General features: G+C 50.8%; 1 protein-coding gene across 1 annotated transcript; it reads left to right on the top strand.

Annotated features, from left to right (window-relative positions):
* Positions 1-12,841: 12,841 nt before the first annotated feature.
* LOC119624245 (uncharacterized) lies at positions 12,842-20,902 on the top strand. The gene is given in 6 exon segments (XM_073022683.1): positions 12,842-13,842; positions 13,845-13,894; positions 14,221-14,374; positions 16,762-16,941; positions 20,402-20,446; positions 20,561-20,902. Coding segments are annotated over 6 exon segments (1,500 nt in total). The 5' UTR covers positions 12,842-13,113.
* The last annotated feature ends 1,934 nt before the right edge of the window (positions 20,903-22,836 follow it).

The following is a 22,836-nucleotide window of genomic DNA, read 5'->3' as shown; positions in this document are numbered from 1 at the left end:
CCAACAGACCCCACTCAGACTCATGACTCATGACTTGTTTAACCATTCACCCATTGAAGGATGTGTGGGTTGCTTTCAGTTTGGGGTTGTTATCCACCCAGAGGCAGATTCAGCACACACGACCATTTTCCACACCCCTGTGATTACCTCCCCAACCAATGAGCGACACCCATTCCCCAGCCCACCAGCCACCAAACTGTCCTTGAAAAACCCTAACCTTCAAGCCTTCAGAGAGACTGGTTTGAATGATAATTCCAGTTCTTCCACCTGACAGACCTTGCCTTAATTAACCTTTCATTTACTGCAATACCATGTTCTCAGTGAACTGGTTTTGCCTGTGCAGCAGGCAGGAAGAACCTGTCGGTCAATTATAGAAGCTGGAGGAGAGAGAGTCTTGCACTCCTGGCTGTACAGCCTGGAGTGGAGCTTCTGTTGCACTGGGCTGGGAGAGGGCACACACATGGGCTCAGATACCACAGACTCACACAGTTCTCACTAAGCTTTAGTCGATTTTCTTGAATAAATGTTTCTGTATTTGAAATGGCTACAGGGCCATTTGCAGACGCTTTAAATGGTTGTTTAGGGGTGGGAGTCATTTGTTTTTGTTTTTAAAATCTTCACCAGTTTCATATGGAAGTGGATCTCTGGAGTTCCCCTCATTGTCATGCTGCAATGGGACTGCCCTCTGACTTTATTATTTCATAAACATTTGAACATAAGATAATCACAAGCTTTCAATGGACTAAATGTTCGATGAAGAAAATGGTACAGAAAAAAAAAAATGTCCCTTCCAAATAAGTACCCACTTGGTCCCCCACCAGCAACCACTACCATGCCCAGTGTGTCTCTCTCCTGATGACATGACCTTTTATCTTTAAACGACACTAAATTTCACTCCCATTATTGTTTATTTCTTACACACGTGTGTTATTATTATTCAAGGTCACTAAGAGTTTCTCCTGTTTTATTCCAAATGGTTTATTGTTTTGTATTCAACATTTAGGTCTGTGATGGGCATAGAGTTAATTTTATATAAAGTATGAGGTTGAGGTTGAGGTTTTGTTTTGGTTTTGTCTACGGCAGTTCAATCATTCCAGTGCCATGTTTTGGAAACGGCTCTCCTTTCACGCGCTGGTATGAATGTGTTCCCCAAAATGCATGCGTTGTAACTTAACCCCCATTACGGTGTTACTAAGAGGTGGGATCTCTTGGGAAGTGATCAAGACAGGGCTCTGCTCTCAGGAACAGATTAGTGCCTCATTAACAGGCTGGAGGGGATGAGCGTGGCCCCTTTTTGCCCTTTCACTTTTGCACCAGAAAGATACAGCAAAGAGCCCCCACCAGATGCAGAATACCGGCACCTTGAGCTAGGGATGCCCAGCCTCCAAAACTGTGAGAAATAAACTTCTGTTGTTTGCAAAAGACCCAGTCACAGGTATTCTGTGCTCACAGCAGACACTTCTGCATTTGGTTGTCTTTGCCCCTTTGTCATACATTAGTGCGGTCTTATTTGTGTGAGTGGATATCTCAGCTCAGTGCTTTTCCCTTCATCTGTGTGTCTCCCCCTCTGCCCATACTGCACTGTCTACGTTTCTGTCGCTTTATAAAACGTCTCAAAGTCAGCTAATGTCATTCTTCCAACTGTATTTATTTTTTCAACATTGTTTTGCCTATTCTATTTTCTTTTGCCTTTCTCGTACATTTCATAAACAGGTTGTGAATATCTACCAAAAAATCCTGCTAAGATTGTGTTTGAAATTCCATTAAATCTGCACATCCGTTTTGGGGAAGTTGACATCTTTATTATTTTGTGTCTTTGAATCTGTGAATGCACTATCTCTCTCCACTTATGTAGGTATTTTTTGATTCCTTTAATCAGTGTTTTGTATTTGTAACATACAAATGCTGTACATATTTTGTTAGATTTATAACTTACATTTTTTTGGACCTATTTTAGAAAACAGACTATGTTTTAGGGCAGTTTCAGGTTCACAGCAAAATTGAGTTGAACGTATAGAAAATTACCATATTTCACCTGCTGCCACACCTACACAACGCCCCCTGCTGTTAGCATCCTACACCAGGGTGGTCCGTTTGTCATCATCAGTGAGCCAACATTGACACGTGGTGAACATCCAAAGTCCAGAGCTAACCTTCACCTCCACTTTTCATGTTGTACGTTCTACAACACAAATGACAAATGTAGAATGTCATTTATTCACCATCATAGTATCATATAGAACAGTTTTGGGCCGGGCACGCTCACTCCTGAAATCCCAGCACTTTGGGAGGCCAAGGCAGGCGGATCACCTGAGGTCAGGAGTTCGAGACCAGTCTGGCCAACATGGTGAAACCCCGTCTCTACTAAAAATTAGCTGGGTGTGGTGGTGGGCACCTGTAATTCCAGCTACTCAGGAGGCTGAGGCAGGAGAACCACTTGAAACCAGGAGGCAGAGGTTGCAGTGAGCCGAGATCTTGCCACTGGACTCCAGCCTTGACGACAAGAGCAAAACTCCATCAAAACAAACAAACAAAAGAACAATTTTGCTGCCCTAAAAATCTGTGTGCTCTGCTTATTCATCCCTCCCTTCCCACTCAATCCCTGACAGCCTCTGATCTTCTTACTGTCTCCATAGATTTGCCTTTTCCAGAATGCCATATACACAGGTCCTCCCTTATCCACAGGGATATGGCCCAAGACCCCCAGTGGATACCTGAAGCCACATATAGTACCAAACCCGGGATGTACTGTTTTCTCCTATATACACTTACCTATGATAAAGCCTAATTTACAGATGAGGCACAGTGAGAGATTAACAACAATATCCAATAATAAAATAGAAGAATGTAACACTATACTGTAACGGAATCTCTCTTCCTCTCTCTCTCTGTCTCTCTCTCTGTCTCCCTCTCTCTCGTACCTGGCTCCCCTGCACTCACATATTTTCAGACTGCAGTTGACCGAGGTCACTGAAAGTGCAGAAAGTTAATCTGTGGATAAGGGGGACTGCTGAGGCTGCAGTCACACCGTGAGAAGTTTTCTCAGATGGCCTTGTTTCAAGGCTTAAGTTTTTTGTTTCAAATCTTTGTTTCCTGTTTTTTGTTTGTTTGTTTTGTTTTTGTTTTTGTTTTTTTGAGACAGAGTCTCACTCTGTCGCCCAGGCTGGTGTGCAGTGGTGTGATCTCGGCTCACTGCAACCTCCGCCTCTCAGGTTCAATCGTTTCTTCTGCCTCAGCCTCCTGAGTAGCTGGGATTACAGGTGCCCAACATCATGCCCAGCTAATTTTTGTAATTTTAGTAGAGATGGGTTTTCACCATGTTGTCCAGGCTGGTCTTGAACTCCCAACCTCGAGTGATCCACTCGCCTCAGCCTCCCAAAGTGCTGGGATTACAGGCGTGAGCCACCACACCCAGGCTCCTTCTATTTATTTTTACTGTGGTAAAATATACATAAAATTTACTATCTTAACCCTTTTCAAGTATAACTCTCAGTGGAATTAAGTCCATTCACGTTGCTGTGTGACCATCATCACCATTCACCTCTAGAACTTTTATCGTCTTCCCAAACTGAGACCCTGTCCCCGTTAAAAGCCAACTCCCCATTCCCCTCCCCCAGCCCCTGGCACCCCCCTGCCCCCCTCCCCACCCCATTCCACGTTCAATCCTGATGAATTTGACTGCTCTAGGAACCTCATATTGTTACAGGATGCAGAGGACTAGAGAGACTAGTACAGGTGAATACAGGAGGATATTTATTTTAAGGTATGTACCAGCTCAGTGGATTCACATCTAAAAAGCTGAGACTTGAACAAAGACAGAGTGGGGTTTTTAGAAGCGGGCTTACAAAAGCAACACAAAGGAAGCTCATCATATAGTGTATAACTTGTGGCCTTACATAGCTGGTGGCCTTGCAGCCATGTCAAAAGAAAAAAAAAGAACTGGCTAAATACAGACATTTGTAAAAGACAGTCGTGCTTCAGGGGCCAGGGAAAGGAGTAACAGTAAGGGAATTTGTCTTTCTCTCTTTTCTTCCCCTCAACCTTGCTCTGGAGGGGTGGGTGGGGGGTGTGTCTGGAGCCCATATCCTTTGGTCTTGGGGTTTTGGACAGTGTTTTCTTATAACTCTCCTTGAAGTGAGCTGCTAAGCAGAAGAACACTTGTTTCTTTTTCTTTTTAACCCTTACTACGATACGAGTGGAATCACACAGGATCTGTCCTTTTGGGTCTGGCTTATTTGATGAGCATCATGTCCCCAAGGGTTATCCATGCGGTGGCTTGTAGCAGGATTTCCTTCCTTTGGAAGGCTGCATTGTATTCTGTTCTACAGATGGATGACATTTGGCTCATCCATTCATCCTTCAATGGACGCTCAGGTTTCTTCCACACTTTGGCTATCGTGAATAATGTTGGAAATAATATGGGCATAAACGTATCTCCTCAAGACCTTGTTTTTAATTATTTTGGGTGTATACCTAGAAATAAAATGACTCAATCCCATGGAATTTCTATGTGTAACTATCCCTCATTCCTTTTCAGTGATGAATTCTATTCCATCATATGGATGTACCACACTTTCTTTATCCATTCACCTACTGAAGGGCATCTGGCTGCTTTCAAGTTTCGGCAGTTACGAATACAACTGCTCTCCGTGTCCGTGTGTCGGTCTACGTGTGTATGTAAGTCTTCCAGTCATTTGGGCAAATGCCAAAGAGTATTATATTGGGACATCATATGGTAAGACCATGTTTGGTTTTGTAAGAAACCACCAAACTGTCTTCCAAAGTGGCCATACCCTTTTGCACTCCCACCAGCAATAATGAGAGTTCCTGTCACTCCACATCGTCTCCAGTAGTTGGTTGTCAGGGTTTTGGATTTTGGATATTTAATAGCCGTGTGGCAGAATCTCACTGTTGTTTTAATCGCAATGCCCTAATGACATATGGTGTTGAGCATTTATTAATATGCTTGTTTTAATTTTTTTTTTTTTTTTGAGATGGAGTCTTACTCTGTCACCCAGGCTGGACTGCAGTGCAGTGGCGCAATCTCAGCTCACTGCAACCTCCACCTCCCAGGTTTGAGCAATTCTCCTGCCTCAGCCTCCCGAGTAGCTGGGACTACAGACACCCGCTACAACGCCTGGCAAATTTTTTGTATTTTTATAGAGATGGGGTTTCACCGTGTTCGCCAGGATGGTCTCAATCTCCTGACCTCGTGATCCCAAAGTGCTGGGATGACAGGCGTGAGCCACCGCGCCCGGCCTCAAATAGTATTTTTTAAAAGTTTGGTTTCCATTCATTCACTGCTACTATACTGAATCTTATAAAACCAGTGTTACAGGAAAGGGGTCCCAATCCAGACCCCAAAAGTTTGCTCTTGGATCTCGGGCAAGAAAGAATTCAGGGCAAGTCCACGGAGTGAAGTGAAAGCAAGATTATCAGAAAAGTGGAGGAATGAAAGAATGGTACTCCATAGAAAGGGCAGCCCGAGGGCAGCTGGTTCCCCATTTTAATGTTGTTTTTTAAATTATATGCTAAACAAGGGGTGGATTATTCATGCCTCCCCTTTCTAGACCATGTAGGGGAACTTCCTGACGTTGCCATGGCATTTGTAGACTGTCATGGCACTGGTGGGGGTGTAGCAGTGAGGACGACCAGAGGTCACTCTCGTGGCCATCTTGGTTTTGGTGGGTTTTAGCCGGCTTCTTTACTGCAACCTGTTTTATCAGCAAGGTCTTTATGGCCCATATCTCGTGCCGGCCTCCTGTCTCGTCCTGTGACTTAGGATGCCTTAACTGTCTCAGAATGCAGCCCAGTAGTTGGCAACCTCATCTTACCTAGCTCCTACTTAAGATAGAACTGCTGTGGTTTAAACGCCTTTGACAGTAGGATTGATTTTCGTAAAGTTACTTTGTATCCTGCGACCTTGATAATTTCACTTATTAGTTTTAGGAGATTTTGTTAGATATTTTGAATTTTCTATGTAGATAATCTTATTAGCTACGAATCAGAATAGTTTTATTCTTCCTTTTCAATCTATATGCTTAACACCAGCCCCCACCTTGTCAAACTGACTTCCAGTACCATGTTAATGGTGGTGAGAGTGGACCTTCCTGTCCTCTTCCTGATTCTCAGGGGGAGGCATTCATTATTTCATCACTAAATATGATGTTACCATAGGGTTTTTGTGGATGCCTTTAATCAGGTAAAAGAAGTTTATTTCTATTTCAAACTTGTGAATGAGTGCTGGGTTTTGTTAAATACTTTTTATTCTTCTGCATCTATTGATATCATCATATAGTTTTTCATCCTTAGTCTGTTTGTCAGAGGCATGTGAACCAGAGCGACTCCATCTTAAACAGGAGCTGGGTAAAATGAGGCTAAGACCTACTGGGCTGCATTCCCAGATGGTCAGGCATTCTCAGTCACTGGATGAGACAGGAGGTCGGCACAAGATACAGGTCATAAAAATTTTGCTGATAAAACAGGTTGCAGTAAAGAAGCCAGTTAAAATCTACCAAAACCAAGATGGTGATGAGAGTGACGTCTGGTCGTCACCACTGCTACACTCCCACCAGTGCCATGACAGTTTACCAACGCCATGGCAACATCAGGAAGTTACCCTATATGGCTTAAAAAGGGGAAGCATGAAAAAAATCCACCCTTCATTTAGCATGTCATCAAGAAATAACCATAAAAATGGGCAACCAGCAGCCCCCTGGGCTTTTCTGCCTATGGAGAAAATTCTCCTTCTCCCTCTCCCTCTCCCTCTCCCTGTCCTTCTCCCTCTTCCTCTCCCTCCCTCTCCCCCTCCCCCTCTCCCTCTCCTTCTCCTTGATTAGGGACTACAAGACCCAAATCATCAGCTAAATGTGCCACGAGGTTGAACTTTAGATGACCATCTTCCAGGCAGATGTCTTGCCAATTACTAGGAAGAGATGGGCCAAAAACTTCCTCAACATAAGGTTCCAAATGACTATGGGGATCTCCAGGCAGCATGTATGTTCAGCTTTGTAAGGGTGGACACACTGGAATAGGTTCTTTTTGCACCTTTTCTACTGTCTCAGCAACCACAGGCTCTTTCTCTTTTCTGAGTTGAGACCAAAATTATCTATGTGGTGCCCCTAAGACTGTCCACATGAAGACTCTTCTGGTAATGGCACAGATTGCACCTCCATCTTTGATGAGATCCATGGACCTGAGGCCATCCCTTTACTTTATTAACAAACTTGCTTTCACTTTACTCTATGGACTCACCTCAAATTCTTTCTTGTGCGAGATCTAAGAACTCTCTCTCAAGGTCTGGATTGGGAGCTCTTTCTGGTAACTTATTCATGTGGTGGCTTGTCTAACTTTTCAAATGCTTAACCGACCTTGCATTCCTGAGAGAAGCCTCACTTGGCTGCGCTGTATTCCCCTCAATGTAGCGGCTCCGTTGCGTGTTCTGATGCTTGGCTGAGGGTGTTTGTATCTATGCTTGTAATGAACATTGACCTGTAGTTTTCTTCTTGGAATGTTTTTGTCTGTTTTGGTATCAGAGAATGTCCCTTCCTCTTCCATTTTTGAGAAAAAAAGTGTGTAAAGTTTGTACTATTTCTTCCTTAAAGGCTTTGTATAATTCACCAGAGAAACCATCCAGACCTGGGGATTTTTTGTTTGTTTTCTATATTTTTTAAATACTTTTTTAAAACCATGATTTCCATATTTTAAAATAGATATAAGACTACTCAGATGATCTATTTATTCTTGAGAGAGTTCGGTGGTTCATGTCTTTTGAGGAATTGACCCATTTCATCCTAGTTGTCAGATTTACGTGTGAGCAGAGATGTTTGTGGAGTTCCCTTGCTATTCTAATGTCTGTGGGGTCTGAAGTGATATCCCTCTTCCAACCCTAACCTCAGTCATGCGTGTCTACTCTTTTCTCTTGTCTGTTCTGCTAGAGGCTTATCCCCTTTATCGATCTTTTCAAGGAACCAGATTTTGGTTTAATTAATTTTCTTTCTTTCTATTTTTTTCTTTTTGAGATGGAATTTCACTCTGTCACCCAGGTTGGAGTGTGGTGGCGCAATCCAGTTCTCTGCAACCTCTACCTCCCAGGTTCAAGCTATTCTGCCTCAGCCTCCCAAGTAGCTTAGATTACAATCGTGGGCCACCACATCCAGCTAATTTTTGTATTTTTAGTAGAGATGGGGTTTTGCCATGTTGGCCAGGCTGGTCTCAAACTCCTCACCTCAAGTGATCCACCCACCTCGGCCTCCCAAAGTGCTGGGATTATAGGTGTGAGTCACCATGCCTGACTGGTTGAATTAATTTTCTCCATTGTTTTGCTATTTTCTATTGCATTGATTTCTAATTTTATATGCATACATACACACATATCCATAAATTTGTATATTTTTTTCCTGCTTGCTTTCAGATTATTTGTTCCTTGAAGGTTATGTAGAATTCACCAATGAAACCCTCTGGACTTGAAGGGGTTTTTGGTGTGGGAAGGCTTTTAACTACAAATTCTGTTTCCTGATACAGATATTCAGGCTCCTTCTTCCTTCTTGAGTTTGGCAGTTCATGTCTTTCAAGCAATTGGTCCCTTTCCTCTTAGTTTCCAAATGTATGTGGTGTGCAGTATTACTGTATTATCCTTTTAACATCTGTGGGATCTGAAGTGATATTCCTTTTTTCATTCCTGATATTGGTAATTTGCATCTTCTCTCTTTTTCATCTTGCCAGTCTTGCTAAAATTTAAAAAATATGCTGATCTTTTCGAAGAACCAGCTTGACTATATTCTTTGTTTGTATCTTTTTAGTGGTTGCTCTAGAGTACAAGTATATTGCTTACTCTTGCACTGTGTACTTAGAATCAATATTTCACTAATTTAGGTGGAATCCAGGAATCTTCCCACAAGATAGGACACTTGTCTCATAAATGACAAATACTTCTATTGAAAACCCCATCAGAGAATGGTGTGACTTTTGTTTACAACATCAAACACATTTTGAAGAGACTAACCCATTAGATTTACCCGTATGTTTACCTAAAACTCTGAGGATAGGAAACTTTCTCTCTTAGAAGAGGCTCTGTGGTCCCAAGACAGTTGGTGAGCCCGTTGTTTAAAATATTCAGCTGGTATTTTATCTCTTCATGCCCTCATTCATGGCCCTTGGTGTCTCCATGTATCTCTGACTGTGGGTACTGGCTATTGCCTATGGTGGCTGCTTTCCTTGTGTGCTTGTGGTTTTCTGCTGTGAGCTCATGTTTGCCTCGGCTGTAGGTGGGGAGCTCAGGGCCTTGGTTGAGGACACAGACTTTGTCTGAAGTTTTGCTGCACTTCCTTCCACCAGGTTGCTCTGGGTCCTATCAATTCAGGACCACTTTAAGTGACTTGCTCAGCTTGTGGTTTTCTGGACCACAAAACTGATGCAAATGTGTGCCTCCCACCTGGGTAAGGGTGGGCCTGAAGTTGTCACTTCTCAAGGGAAGTGTTTTTATCACCCATCTCAGACTCAGCAGAACGTATTTCTCTGCTGTCTCCTTCCAGCAGTGGCTGGGTCGCCTTCTAGCCCCACCGTCAGAGGGCACAGTCCCTTCCGGGGTCTCTGCTTTGGGTAGCAGCTCTGAGCTCCAACCACCCACTGCACAGAACAAAGACTTGTCTTCTGCGTTGCACCCTCCCACGTAGCTCTTAAAACCAAAGCATCTGGGTGTGTGTGCACGCTGTGCTATACCCTCACAGGTAGGACTCAGCAAAAGCAGCGAAAGGGTCACATTCCATGCAACACAGTGGACGAATCTCACCAACACAGTCCGGGGCCAAAGGAGCTGGCCACGAGAGGACATGGCCTACGATAGCATTTTATGAAATCCAGTAACAGGCAAAACTGGTGTGTGATGAGAAAATTCAAGCTCGTGGTTACTCTTGGTGGGGAGTGGGTGACAATTAGAAACGGGTGCTTCTGGGGTGCTGGAATGTTCTATTTCTTGCTCTGAGGGCCAGTTCTAGGAGGGTGCTCAGCTTTTGTGGAATATATTGAGTTCTACATGGATACTTTGTCCACTTTTCTATAGTTTTATTTTAATACAATGTGGCAACAGCAGCAAGGGACCCTCTTTCCTAGGGGACACCTCTATTCCACAGCCGTCACCCCCCCTGACCCTTCACTCTGAAACGTGACAGAGCATATTTCTGCTGTACACTGCGCTGCTCCCTCCTCCAGGTGATGAAGCCTATGTGTCCCCTCTTTCCCTTTTTGCTCTGACTGCTAGGGAGCTCATATTAAAGGCTGGGCTCTCTAGTTGTCCTTTTCCTGGATCTAGATGCCATGATATTGATGTCTCTTCTACCCTTTCTGTCCTTTTTTAGGTGGTTTCACTCCTGGAGAACTTTCACTCTAACATAATCCACACTTTTTGGATGAGCCAGCCGGCATCAGGCCTTGGGGACAAAGTGACATTGGTTGAGATTCTGGCTCTGTGGCTTTCACTTCTGTAACTGGGATAGAGGATGCAAAGCATCGAACTCAGAGCTGGCAACATGACACGGACTCCGTGAGTCCTTCTCTCTCCTTCCGGCAGTGGCTGGGTCGCCTTCCAGTCCCCCCGTCAGAGGGCACAGTCCCTTCCAGGGCCTGTCCTTTGGGTAGCAGCTCTGAGCTCCAACCACCCACTGTGCAGAACAAAGACTTGTCTTCTGCGTTGCACCCTCCCACGTAGCTCTTAAAAATGCGATGATTATTTTTGAATCATAATGCATCCATGGATACACTGGAAGCACTGGATTAGACCTGAATGGAGTGGTCAGCAGGGAGAGCTCCTGACCAAGGATGGCCAGGCAGAAAGATGAGAGGTGGGTCCCCAGGGCCACTGAGTCACCAACGGCCTGGGGCTCGGGGGCTGAGGGGAGAGACCGTCAGGAAGGAATGGCAAGGCAGCCATGCTGGGGCCTCAGGAAAAGGCACTACTGACTGGCCAAGGTCCTCCCTGGGGCCTGCCCTGCACTGCCTCTGCCCCCACATTTGCTGTCAGAGCCATGGTGAGACGGGGCCTGAGATAGGAGGTATCTTCCTGGCGATGTCCCGAGTGTGGCTCCTGAGACGAGAGCGGTCTCTGGCCAAATGTTCCATTGTGGTTATGAGCAGCATTTGCAGTCAGACAGAGAGGTTAGAATCGCACCTGTGCCACCTGTGTCTGGGGCCACGCCCAGGCGTATGCCGACTCTGCACCTCAGTCACGGCTGCTATGGGAGGCAAGAAAAAGGACACGCACCTTGTGGGTCCCTGGAGGACTGGATAGACTGGCTCCACCCAGGACCTGAGCTGCAGGTGAGGGTTCTGAGTCCCTGTCAGCTGCGAGCACCTGGGATGCAGGAGGAGCTCAGTAAACACACATTCAGTGACGGGCAGTGAACGGGCCGACTCTACAGGCAGATTTCCCTCAGACAAGAGCTGCAGGGAAAGAGACACAGTGGTAGGCGGTACTTGTTACTTTGAGGTGTGTTCCTTCAGGACCTAGTTTATTCAGAGTTTTTGGCATGAAGGGATGTCGGCCGGGTGTGGTGGCTCATGCCTATAATCCCAGCACTTTGGGAGAGCAAGGCAGGCAGATCACTTGAGGTCAGGAGTTCGAGACCAGCCTGGCCAACGTGGTGAAGCCCTGTCTCTACTAAAAATACAAAAATTAGCCAGGCGTGGTGGTGGAAACCTGTAATCCCAGCTACTCGGGAGGCTGAGGCACAAGAATCGCTCAAACCTGGGAGATGGACTTTGCAGTGAGCTGAGATCACACCACTGCACTCCAGCCTGGGCAACAGAGTGAGACTCCATCTCAAAAAAATAAAATACAAAATGAAGGGATGTTGAATTTTCTCAAAAGCCTTTTCTGCATGTATTGAGATGATCATGTGGCTTTTGTCTTTAGTTCCGTTTATGTAATGAATCACATTTATTGATTTGTGTAGGTTGAACTAGCCTTGCATCCTAGGGGTAAGGCCTACTTGACTGTGGTGGATAAGCTTTTTGATGTGTTGCTGGATTCATAAATCATTCTATCATAAAGACACATGCACACATATGTTTATTACAGCCCTATTCACAGTAGCAAAAACAAGGAATCAACCAAAATGCCCATCAACTGTAGACTGGATAAAGAAAATGTGGTACATATACACCATGGAATACTAGGCAGCCATAACAAAGAATGAGGTCATGTCATTGGCAGGAACATGGATGGAACTGGAGGCTATTATCCTTAGCAAACTAACTGAGGAACAGAAAACCAAATACTGGACATACTTACAAGTGGGAGCAAAATGATGACAACACATGGACACACAGAGAGGAGCAACACACAGGGGCCTATCGGAGGGTGGATGGTGGGAGGAGGGAGAGGAACAGGAAAAATAACTAATGGGTACTTGGTTTAGTGCCTGGGTGATGAAATAATCTGTACGACACACCCCCAGGACACGAGTTTACCTACGTAACAGACCTGCACATGCTCCTCTGAACCTAAAATAAAAGTTTTTTTTTTTTTTGAGATGGAGTCTTGCTCTGTCGCCCAGGCTGGAGTGCAGTGGCCAGATCTTGGCTCACTGCAAGCTCCGCCTCCCGGGTTCACGCCATTCTCCTGCCTCAGCCTCCCGAGTAGCTGGGACTACAGGCACCCGCCACCTCGCCCGGCTAGTTTTTTGTAATATTTAGTAGAGACGGGGTTTCACCGTGTTAGCCAGGATGGTCTCGATCTCCTGACCTCGTGATCCACCCGTCTCCGCCTCCCAAAAATAAAAGTTTTATTTATTTTTTTTTGAAAGCTGCAGTGAGAACAAGCCTCGTGGGTGGGAAATGTGTTTATTTAAAGTGTCTCAGGTCCTGGTGACCCTTAACTGAGAGAGAAGCTACAAGAGTGGCCACCTCCTGGGAGGAAGGTTTGGAGCCTTTTGGGGTTGGGGGCAGATCTCCACCGCCTCCCCGACCTGCCGCTGCCCTGGAGAAGGAGGACAGGAGGGGTCATGGACAGGGAGGGCCCTGCCCCAGCAGGACCTGGCAAGGGGCTTGTCGGAGGAGATCGCAGGGCTCTGGGAACTGGGAGGGTGCTCGGCATCAGGAGAGAGGAACAGAGTTCTCATGAAGAATGACTGGAAAGGGAGTCAGCACAGGCCAAGAACCTGGAGTCATCACCTTCCACAAAATTCAGGGGACACAACTTCTAGAGCTGTGGGACAGACAGGACTGAAATGCAGCGCTGGTCACTTCTTGGGTAGTGTGGACATGCTGGACTCACCTGAGATCCAAAGTCACACCCTCAGATCTTGCACTGGCAGCACACGGGGACACAGCAGCTGGACTGGGAACAGCAGGGTTTGCAGCAGGTGGACTGGAAGCAGGATGACCCACAGCCTGAAGAGCAACAGGGCTTGCAGCAGCTGGACTGGCAGCAGGATGACCCACAGCCTGAGGAGCAGCAGCAGGGCTTGCAGCAGCTGGACTGGCAGCAGGATGACCCACAGCCTGAGAAGCAGCAGCAGGGCTTGCAGCAGCTGGACTGGCAGCAGCCACAAGATCCACAGCCCCCTTTGGAGCCCCCACAAGAACTACAACTCCCCTTGCTGCTCCCACAGGAGCCACAGCCCCCCTTGGAACCCCCACAGGAGCCACAGCTGGAGCAGGAACAGGCTGGCACACAGCAGCACACGGGCTTGCAGCAGCAGACAGGCACACAGCAGCTGGAGCCACAGCCCCCACAGCTGGAGCCACAGCCCCCACAGCCAGAGCCACAGCCTCCAGAGCAGCCACAGCAGCCCATGGTTCTGGTGGGTTGAGGGTGGAGCAGGTAGAGGAGCAGGTGAGAGGCAGGTGTGCAGGTGTGGAGCTTCCTGAGCCTGGGCCCTTCATATGCCTGCCCAGGGTCAGGAGTGATGCTGGACACACAGTCATTTCCTGGTTCCTGTTTGTGCCGTTTCCTTAGGGAAACTGTTTGTTTGCTTTATCTTAAAATACCTTAAAACAACCTCAGGTGTATATAGTTTTGCACTTTTTCTTTAGTTCATGATTTTCCTCACATGTCCTCTGAAAAATGACAAGACCCCTGTCCTTCTGTGCCAGTGAGGGCAACGGGAACAGGGACTTGGCTTTGATGCTGTGCTCATCCTTGCTACCAGTGTTCATTTCCTGGGGCTGCCATAACAAATGGCCCCCAACTGGAGCCTTAACATGGACATTGATGCCTCGCAGTTCAGGCAGACGGAAGTTCAAGATCAAGTTCTCCATGGGACACGCACTCTATGAAGGCTCCAGGGGAGGATTCTTTTTGCATCTTCCAGCTTCTGATGGTGGCCAGACATTCTTCACTTGTGGCTGCATCCTTCATCTCTGCCTCTATCCTCAAGTGGGCTTCTCCACTGAGTGTCTGTGTCTCACCTCCTCCCCTCCTTTCTCTTACGGGGACACCAGACATTGGATCAGGGCCCACCCTACTCCAGTATAACCTCATCTTAACTTGATTACATCTGCAAAGACCCAGTGTCCAAATAAGGTCACATTCAGAGTTTCCAGGTGGACAGGAATGAGGGGATCCTATTCAACCCACACCTGTGCTGATGCTGATGCTGACTGATGCTGCCTTGACTCCAAAAGTCCCAGGGAAAGTTTACGGAAGGCACAGGGAGACCATGCATGCAGTCACCCTAGAGCAGGTGATCCCATCCTGGGCCATCACCCATGGGCAGAACAAGATGAAACCCAGGATCTCATAAGACCCAGGATGAGGAAAGGATTCAGGATCAGAATAGGACTCAGGATCAGGGCAGGCTCAGGACAGGACTCAGAAACAGGGCAGGACGCAGGATCAAGACAGGACCCAGGATCAAAACAGGACTCAGGATCAGAATAGGACTCAGGATCAGAACAGGACTCAGCATCAGGGCAGGTCTCAGGATCAGATCAGGGTAGGACCCAGGATCAAGACAGGACCCAGGATCAGGACAGGACTCAGGATCAGGGCAGGACTCAGGATCAGGGCAGGACACAGGATCAAGACAGGACCCAAGATCAAAATAGAACTCAGGATCAGAACAGGACTCAGGATCAGAACAGGACTCAGCATCAGGGCAGGTCTCAGGATCAGATCAGGGTAGGATCCAGGATCAGGACAGGACTCAGGATCAGGGCAGGTCTCAGGATCAGGGCAGGACTCAGGATCAGGGCAGGTCTCAGGATCAGTACAGGACTCAGGATCAGGACAGGACTCAGGATCAGGGCAGGATCCAGGATCAGGCAGGATCAGGCAGGACCCAGGATCAGGCAGGACCCAGGATCAGGGCACATCTCAGGATCAGGACAGGACTCAGGATCAGGACAGATCTCAGGATACCTGGGATCCTGCTGTCTTGGTTGGAAAGTGGGGGCCTGAGTGCAGACCCAGGAATCGTGACCCTGCAGAGTCATTTCCCTGGGACTGGATGACTCCAGGCTCAGTGGTTTGGGGCTTAGAGATGCTGTCGGTCAGCACCCTATGAGGCACCAAGGGCATACTCCAATGGACCAGCAGAGTCACAGAAACAAAGGAAACACCGTGTGGCAGCTCAGGAGCCCCTCACCTTTGGGCTTCGCTGACAGAGGAGGACACAGGGATGGAAACTCCGAGAAAGTCACAGCTGTGGAAGGGTCCCAGTGCCCCACTTCACACACAGGACGATGGCCACCCACAGACCACAGGGCCTGTGGCTTGTATGCCCAGTCAGGTGACAATGCCATTCAGAAACTAGATCTCACGAGGTGCCCGGCTGCTGAGTCTCAGGCCAGGTCTGCAGTGAGTGTGGTGCCCCAGGCCTGGAACACTGGTGCCATCGGGACACAATGCTAGGTGCACCCAGGAGCTGTGGGTCTGAAGCAGCGGTCAGAGGTCACCAACATGTAGAGGAGGCACCTGGAGTGTGGAAGACAGAATCCCCAGGTGCCAGGCTTGGCGGGAAGCTTTGCAGGACTGAGCAGGTGGGGAGGAAGGGCAGTGAGCATGGCTGCCGGAGGAGAGACGTGTCTTGGAGGTGGGTCTCCAGGGCAGGGCAGGGCAGAGCACTGGCCTGGAGGTGTTTTGTGCACATGCTGGATACCTGGCAGCCATGGCGGCGTGGGCTTAGGACCGGCTCCCGAATTTTCAGGGCCCAAAGCAACGTCACAACGCAGGCCCCTTGTCCAAGCGTGGCAAAGTAATTCAAGACCATTGGAACCTCACACTGAGCAGAGTCCTTCTCACTTGTGTGGTTGCTGCATCTACAACCCCCACTGCCATCCCCTGAGTCCGGATGTTCTCAGGAATCAGTGCATTCTTGTGAAACACGTGGTTTTCTTTTGAGGAGCATTTTCAATTCTGCAATGGGGGTGTGCACGGCCTTGCTCTACTGATCACTGTCCTGCTTCAGCTCTGGGTCTGAACGTGGCTCCACGTGGCTCCAGGGTCACTCCATCCACACCCAGGGACACCCACCTGGGCCACTTCCAAGCTCTACCCTGCCGTGTGCCTGGAGGACAATCGCCTGCGGACAGACCCACCCGCCGCCCCAGCAGTCGTGTGACCTCAGGCGGTCCACAGCCTCCCTGGTCCTCAGTATCTTCGTCTATAAAATGAGGAGCACTGACCACTTTGCAGAGCGGCTTTGGAGGCCAGAGGTCATGAAATGAAGTTGCGGGCCGCTGACCCACGGTTGTCGTTTTAGCTCTTGGCTTCCTGACCCTGGGTTCTCGGTCTCCCCCTTTAGTCTCTCTTCCTCCCCGCAGCGCAGCGCCTCCTCCTCCGGGCCAGTGCTGCCCAAGGCTGCGGGGAGCAGGGAGCGCGGCTGCAGGAGCGCAGCGGGCGGACCGAGCCGCGCAGATGAGCAGTCCTTGAGCGCCCCCTGGGGGCCGCGAGCTCCGAGCCTGTGGCCTAGGGCGTGGAGGCGCCTGCTGGGCTCTGCAGAGGTCAGAGGCAGGGATTTGGGGGTTCCCGGGGGCCCTGACACAGGCTGGCACGGAGGAGGCATCGCCCGGCCCCCCTCGGGGCTGTAGCTCAGAGCAGCCCTGGTGCCATGACCACCCTCCAACCCCTGGCCCAAGTGAGCAGAGCCCTGGGCGTGGGGAGACCTTCCCTTCTGCCCCGTTCCCCTGCGTGTTGACCTCACAGAGCAGGAAGGCGGCCAGCAGGAACGTGGGAGGGGGCGTGAACATGGGAAGGGGGCAAGGCCTTGGGGTCGGCTCACCTGCTGCTTGCCCTGTGTCAGCTGACCTGGGCCTCCCTCTGTCTCCGCCACATCCTCCCTGGCCTGTCTCGACCATGGCCTCCATCCCCAGGCACTGGCCCTGGTCCCCAGGCTCTGGGTGGTGGCAGCCCCTCGCTCAGGGCCACGGAGGGCGAAGGGAGGGCAGCTCCTGCCTCTGCTGTCTCTGGGTGGACTCCCTTTCCCTGTCCCCACGGTGGCAGCTCTGGTTTTCTCTGCACCTGAGTCCCTGTCCCCATCCCCCAGAAGCTTCCTGTGTCCCGGGAAGGGTCCTTCGTCCCTTGCGACTTTCTCCAAGTTACTATATATGCACTCGGAGCTTCCTTTTCTCACCTGTAGAACTGCCATGGGAGTAACAGGCCCTGCAGCCTGGGCCTGGGCTGGCCGAGAAGCGCCACCTGGTGGCAGGATCCTCCCAAGAGCACTGCCCCAGCCCTGGGGTCTGCAGCTCTCCGGGGGCCATGTCCCAGGCTGGTTTGGCACCCAGGGACAGAACCCCAGACTCAACGTGTGCATTCTTTCCAATCACAATGACTTTGATGCTTTTGAAAAAACAAAAATTAAATTAAAAATTAAAAATTAAACAACACATCCTTTAAGTTTTGTTCTGTGGGCTTCTCTTTCTGGGCAGGTGCCTAGCCCGCCCGTGCACACCATCAGAGCAACGCAACCAGACCCCAGCCTCGGCTCAGCCAGGGCCTCTAGGGAAGATGCCTGAAACCAAGCCCTCATTTCTAGTTGATAAAGCACGGCTTCCATTTCATGGCATGCACTGATGCTGGTTTAGAACGACTCCCACCCTTCCCTCTCTTGGTAGCAGGTAGTGAGTAGCTGTGGCCCTCTGAGAACAGGACAGGGGCTCACACCTCTGAGCCATCTCCTTCCTGCTCCTCAGCCCTGGAGAGTGGAAGGGAGTGCATGGGAAAGTTGAAGGCTGCATGCTTAGGGCTGGCATGGACAGGGGCACCCAAGGGAGGAGGGACATTTGAGAGCTAGGCTCTCAGGACCTGGGTGTCTGTGGCTTCCTGGGGATGCAGGGATGGATGGAGTTGTGCCTGGCCAAAATCTCACCCTGCACTGTCACTCCAGCCCCTGCCCCTCCCCAGGGTGAGAGGCGGCCTTTGGCTTCCCACCTGCCCACAGGGCCTTGCCTGCCTGGGGCCCAGCAGGTGCTTCAGCTTAGCTCCATGAGCAATTTCCCTCCGCCTTCACCTGAACACACCAACGCCTTCACCTGAACACACAGGTGCACCCTGACTCTGCTTCCACGCCCCCTCCTCCAGCAGCTTAGGGTCGAGGAACAGAATCAGTTTTCAATGCATTTGATGACCTGTGAGGAAGTCCCCTTAGAAGACTGTAGCAGCATCGTGGGATGGGAAGGGGATGTTCCAAATGAAGTGAACCTGGGGAGGTGGCCTGAGCCTCTCTGGGCCTCAGCCTCTCTTTTCTTGCTGGCAGCATGGAATGAGTATTTCATTTTCTCCTGGGCCACTGGGAGACTCTGCCACTGTGAAGGCAAAATGCCTGGCACCAAGTGGGGCTTCTGTGACCGTGGCTCTCGCCGTAGGCTCACAGCTTCGGCCGCTGCTTCCTGGGCCTCTGTCCCTCTGTAAAGGTCTCTGCTGCTCCCCCAGTCTTTCAGACAGCGTCTTCTGTCGGGGTCAGGGTCTGGCCACACTGTCCCTGAGCTCTTCTTCTAAGCATCCCAGCAGGGGGCAGAAGTGAACCCACAGAAACCCCCATCCACTCTGGACATTGAGGCTGCCCCTGGGAGCTGGCAGATCCGGAACTCTGTAAGGCCTGCCCTAGGCATGGAGCTGGCTGGTAGCTCGAGGGTATCAAGCCCTCCAGATCCCACCTACACAGGGGTTCCCTGGAAACGCCCATCCCTCCCACTCTGCACCCCAACCTGACCTCCTGAGGCAGTGGCTGCAGGGGCTCTGGGGGTTCGACCCCAGCAGTGAGATGGGCCATGGGGTTCAGGGGCCCTGGGTCGTGTGGGGCTCAGGCCTCAGGACAGACACCCTGGCCCTGGCCTTGGCAACAGCATCCCTCTTGTTCCCTGGGGCATTGCTCTGCTGCTCGTCTCCTGTTTGCAGCCACCATTTATGTAGCGCCGACTGTGTGCAGAGTCTGGGAAGGTGACACAGAGAAGAATAAGAAGAGGGAGCGGTCCTGCCCCAGGGGCACAGAGCCGTCTGTGAGGGGCTGCAAAGCATGAGGAGGGGTCCACGCCTGGTGCAGGGGCCTGTGCCTGTGCTCGGGGGATGTGCTGGACAGGGCATGTGGAACGGTGCCAGAGCTGACTTTTTTCTGGGAATGGGAAGAGTTTGTTATTTAGCTTGTTCCTTTCATCTATTTGCGTTGCAGAAGTAATCCTTAAATCCAGCCCTTATCTAATCACTAGAAGAGTTACAGAGACAACCAAAGTGCTCTTTGATCCTTCCCCACATCCCAGTCATCTGGGAGCACCCAGGGAGTCACATGGGAAGGGCTGGGATCAGATCTGAGGGTCTAGCAGGGAGTGTCCAGGGCAGAGCCCTTGCCAGGGTGAGCAGTGTCCGGGGAGGGAAGGGCGCCAGGGACAGGGCACAGCTGGGCCCTGAGAAGCCTGGGGGAGGTTGGGCTGGGGAGGCCGAGGTGGGCAACATGGAGCTGGCTGACGTCTGAGCAGCCCACCAGGCCCACCCACCCTCAGCCGCTGCCAGGAAAACCCGCCCAGGCCCCACTCAGAGCCACTGTGGAAGTGGGGGCCCCACCAAACCTGAGCCCCCAAAGGTGTTTCTCCAGGATCCCCTGCCAGCCCTACCTCCCACAGCCTGAGCACAGACTCCCGGATGCCCTACAGGACCACCCGCTCCCTCACAGCCCTGTCCCACTCCCCACAGCCCTGTCCCACTCCCCACAGCCCTGACCCACTCCCCACAGCCCTGACCCACTCCCCACAGCCCTGTCCCACACCCCACAGCCCTGACCCACTCCCCACAGCCCTGTCCCACTCCCCACAGCCCGTCCCACTCCCCACAGCCCTGTCCCACACCCCACAGCCCTGTCCCACTCCCCACAGTCCTGTCCCACTCCCCACAGCCCGTCCCACACCGCACAGCCCTGTCCCACTCCCCGTAGCCCGTCCCACTCCCCACAGCCCGTCCCACTCCCCACAGCCCGTCCCACTCCCCACAGCCCATGGCATCTGGCTGTACGTGCAAGTGAGGAAGCTGCTGTCTCCCCCCATAGAACGTTGCTCCCAGTCAGGGCTCACCCCCTGTGGGGCAGGGCTCAGAGGCTCCTGGTTCAGAGACCAGGGCCCTTGTCACTTGCAGCGTGAACAGCAGGGTACTTTGCCCCTGAGTCCCACAGCAGGGGTGGGGACCTTGTCATGGTGGGCCCAGGTCACAACACAGGGCCAGCGATTCTTCACCCGGCAGCAAACACGGCGGCAGACGACAAACATTGCAGCCCTTGGCAAACAAAAGCACGCAGCAAACAGTGTGGCCAGTACAGAGATCCTCCCCTCCCCGGGGACCAGGCAGGGCAAGGTCGTCCCCCGAGATGGCCTGCACCCACCGGGCCGCCTGTGTGACCAGCCACAGAACTCACTCAGCATTGGCACCCACAGCCGGGACAGGCAGGGTGCTGGGCCCGTGGTTTCCTGCATCTGCTGATACCACCCAAGGCTGCCAGGCCATAACATGAAGTCATCTGTGCCAGGAAATCCTGAGCCTCGCCCACACCTGGCCCTGGGCCGTCCCTGCATGCCAAGGGGTTGTGGGACCTCACAGGCCTGCAGGCAGGGGGATGGGCGCTGGGTTGGGGTCCGAGTGTGCCCCTGCTCTAGGGCATGGCCGGCAGGTGGGGACAGGGAAAAAGGAAGGAGCAGGATTCCTGCCTGGCTGTGGCTGTCTTACCCCACGGAATCCAGGCTCCAACTGACCTCACCATTGTGCAGGTTACTTTTCATTCTTAAAACCTTCATCTAAAGACCTTTGCTTCCTATAACACAGGCCTGGGTTTTCCCAAAAGTCGTGGGGACCTGGCCCGGCACGTGCTGCTCAGTGCAGGGACCTCACAGCCTGTTCTATGTGAGCCGGACGGGAAAGGCTCCACGGGCAAACTCACTCTCCGTGACAATCAGGAGGTTTCTTCTCCAGCCACAAGAAGGAGTTGGGGGAGCTCCTGAGGCCAGGAAGAGAACAGCCCTAATCCCATCCTTTCCCTCCTCAGCAGTGACCCCAGGGTCTGCTGTCCTGCCCCAACCCACACTTCAAAGAAGGAAGGACACCTGCCTGCCCCTGCTGCCTCACACCCCGAAGCATGGTGAGCCTGGGGGACCCTCAGCAGACTCCTTTTGTAAGGAAGAAAAACAAACTATTGTAAAATAGCAGAAAACAAGCTAATGGCCAAACAAATCCAAGCGGGGGGAAAACACCTGTGAAAGACAATGACAGAATATGCTCTCCTCAAAACCCAGGAAACTTTAAAATTAAGAATACACCAAACCTCACAAAACAGGGGCAAAATACAATGATGACCGCATGTGTGAAAAATGGTCAATGGTAGAATTGAAAGAAATGCAAGGGAAACAAAAGATAAGGGGCCCTTTCCCAGCAAAGTGGCAACGCCACAGCAGCCTCGCTGTCAGCCTGGCGGGACAAGAATGCTGGGCAGTGCTGGTTTGCAGGGAGGCGTCGACTTTTCTGGAAGCAGCCCAGCAAAGTACCCCAAGAGCCGTAAATTATTCCTGTGTTTGCAGTCGCGGCCCCGAATGCAGGTCTAGCCACAGAAGCGCTGGAGAGTGGAGGCTGAGAGTGGCGCTGGTTGAAGATTTCTCACAGGAAACACAAGGCACAGCCTCCACGTGACTCGAGGCCGTGAGAACCCTCGACTCAAAGCGTTGCACGTGGTGAGGAGGACGCGGGTCAGCCGCCCTAGCTGCATGACGATGATGCTGTCAGGGAAAGTGTCGGTGCCTATGTGGGAAAATAGGGGAATGAGAAACAAACCCGAAGCGTGGTGGCTCTCGGCTCTGCTGCCCTGGAGGCCGTGGCTCAACTTTTCACCGTGAGCATGGGTTATTTTCATTTTTAAAAGTCTACTAATGTTTCTAAGGAGACCATACAAAACCAACAATTCTGAATAACCCTGTCTTCCTGTCTTCCATAAGGCAGGCTTTTCATTTCTGTCACCTTTCTGGAAGGGCTGGATACAGAGTGCGGGCCTGCAATGGAGGCGCCACCGTCTCACCAGGAGTCCACGGCCCTCAGTCTCTGTGCTCCCTGAACCTAAGGTGAGGAACCCATGCCTTGTGGTTGACGAGGGCTGCTGGGGCACCTGCCATCTCATCTGCATCCTGGAAGGCAGGAAGGAGCACAGAGGAAAACACAAGCCTGCTCTGGCCAGCTCAGTGTGTGCCTTCAGAAACAGGTAAACATGAAATTGCCCTGTGAAGCCGCCATTCCATGCCTAGGTCTGTCCCCAAAAGAAATCAAAGCAGAGACTCAAACACTTGCACAGCCCTTGCCACGGCCCGGATGTAGTTAGTGCCTCTGTTCCCAGCAAAACTCGTGTTGAAACTGGACCCCCAGTGTGGCAGCGCAGG

The sequence above is a fragment of the Chlorocebus sabaeus genome, chromosome 1 (assembly GCF_047675955.1).
Source record: "Chlorocebus sabaeus isolate Y175 chromosome 1, mChlSab1.0.hap1, whole genome shotgun sequence".
Taxonomy (NCBI): Eukaryota; Metazoa; Chordata; class Mammalia; order Primates; family Cercopithecidae; genus Chlorocebus; species Chlorocebus sabaeus.
Note: the sequence above shows the minus strand (reverse complement) of the source record. Positions and strands in the feature narration are given on the sequence as shown.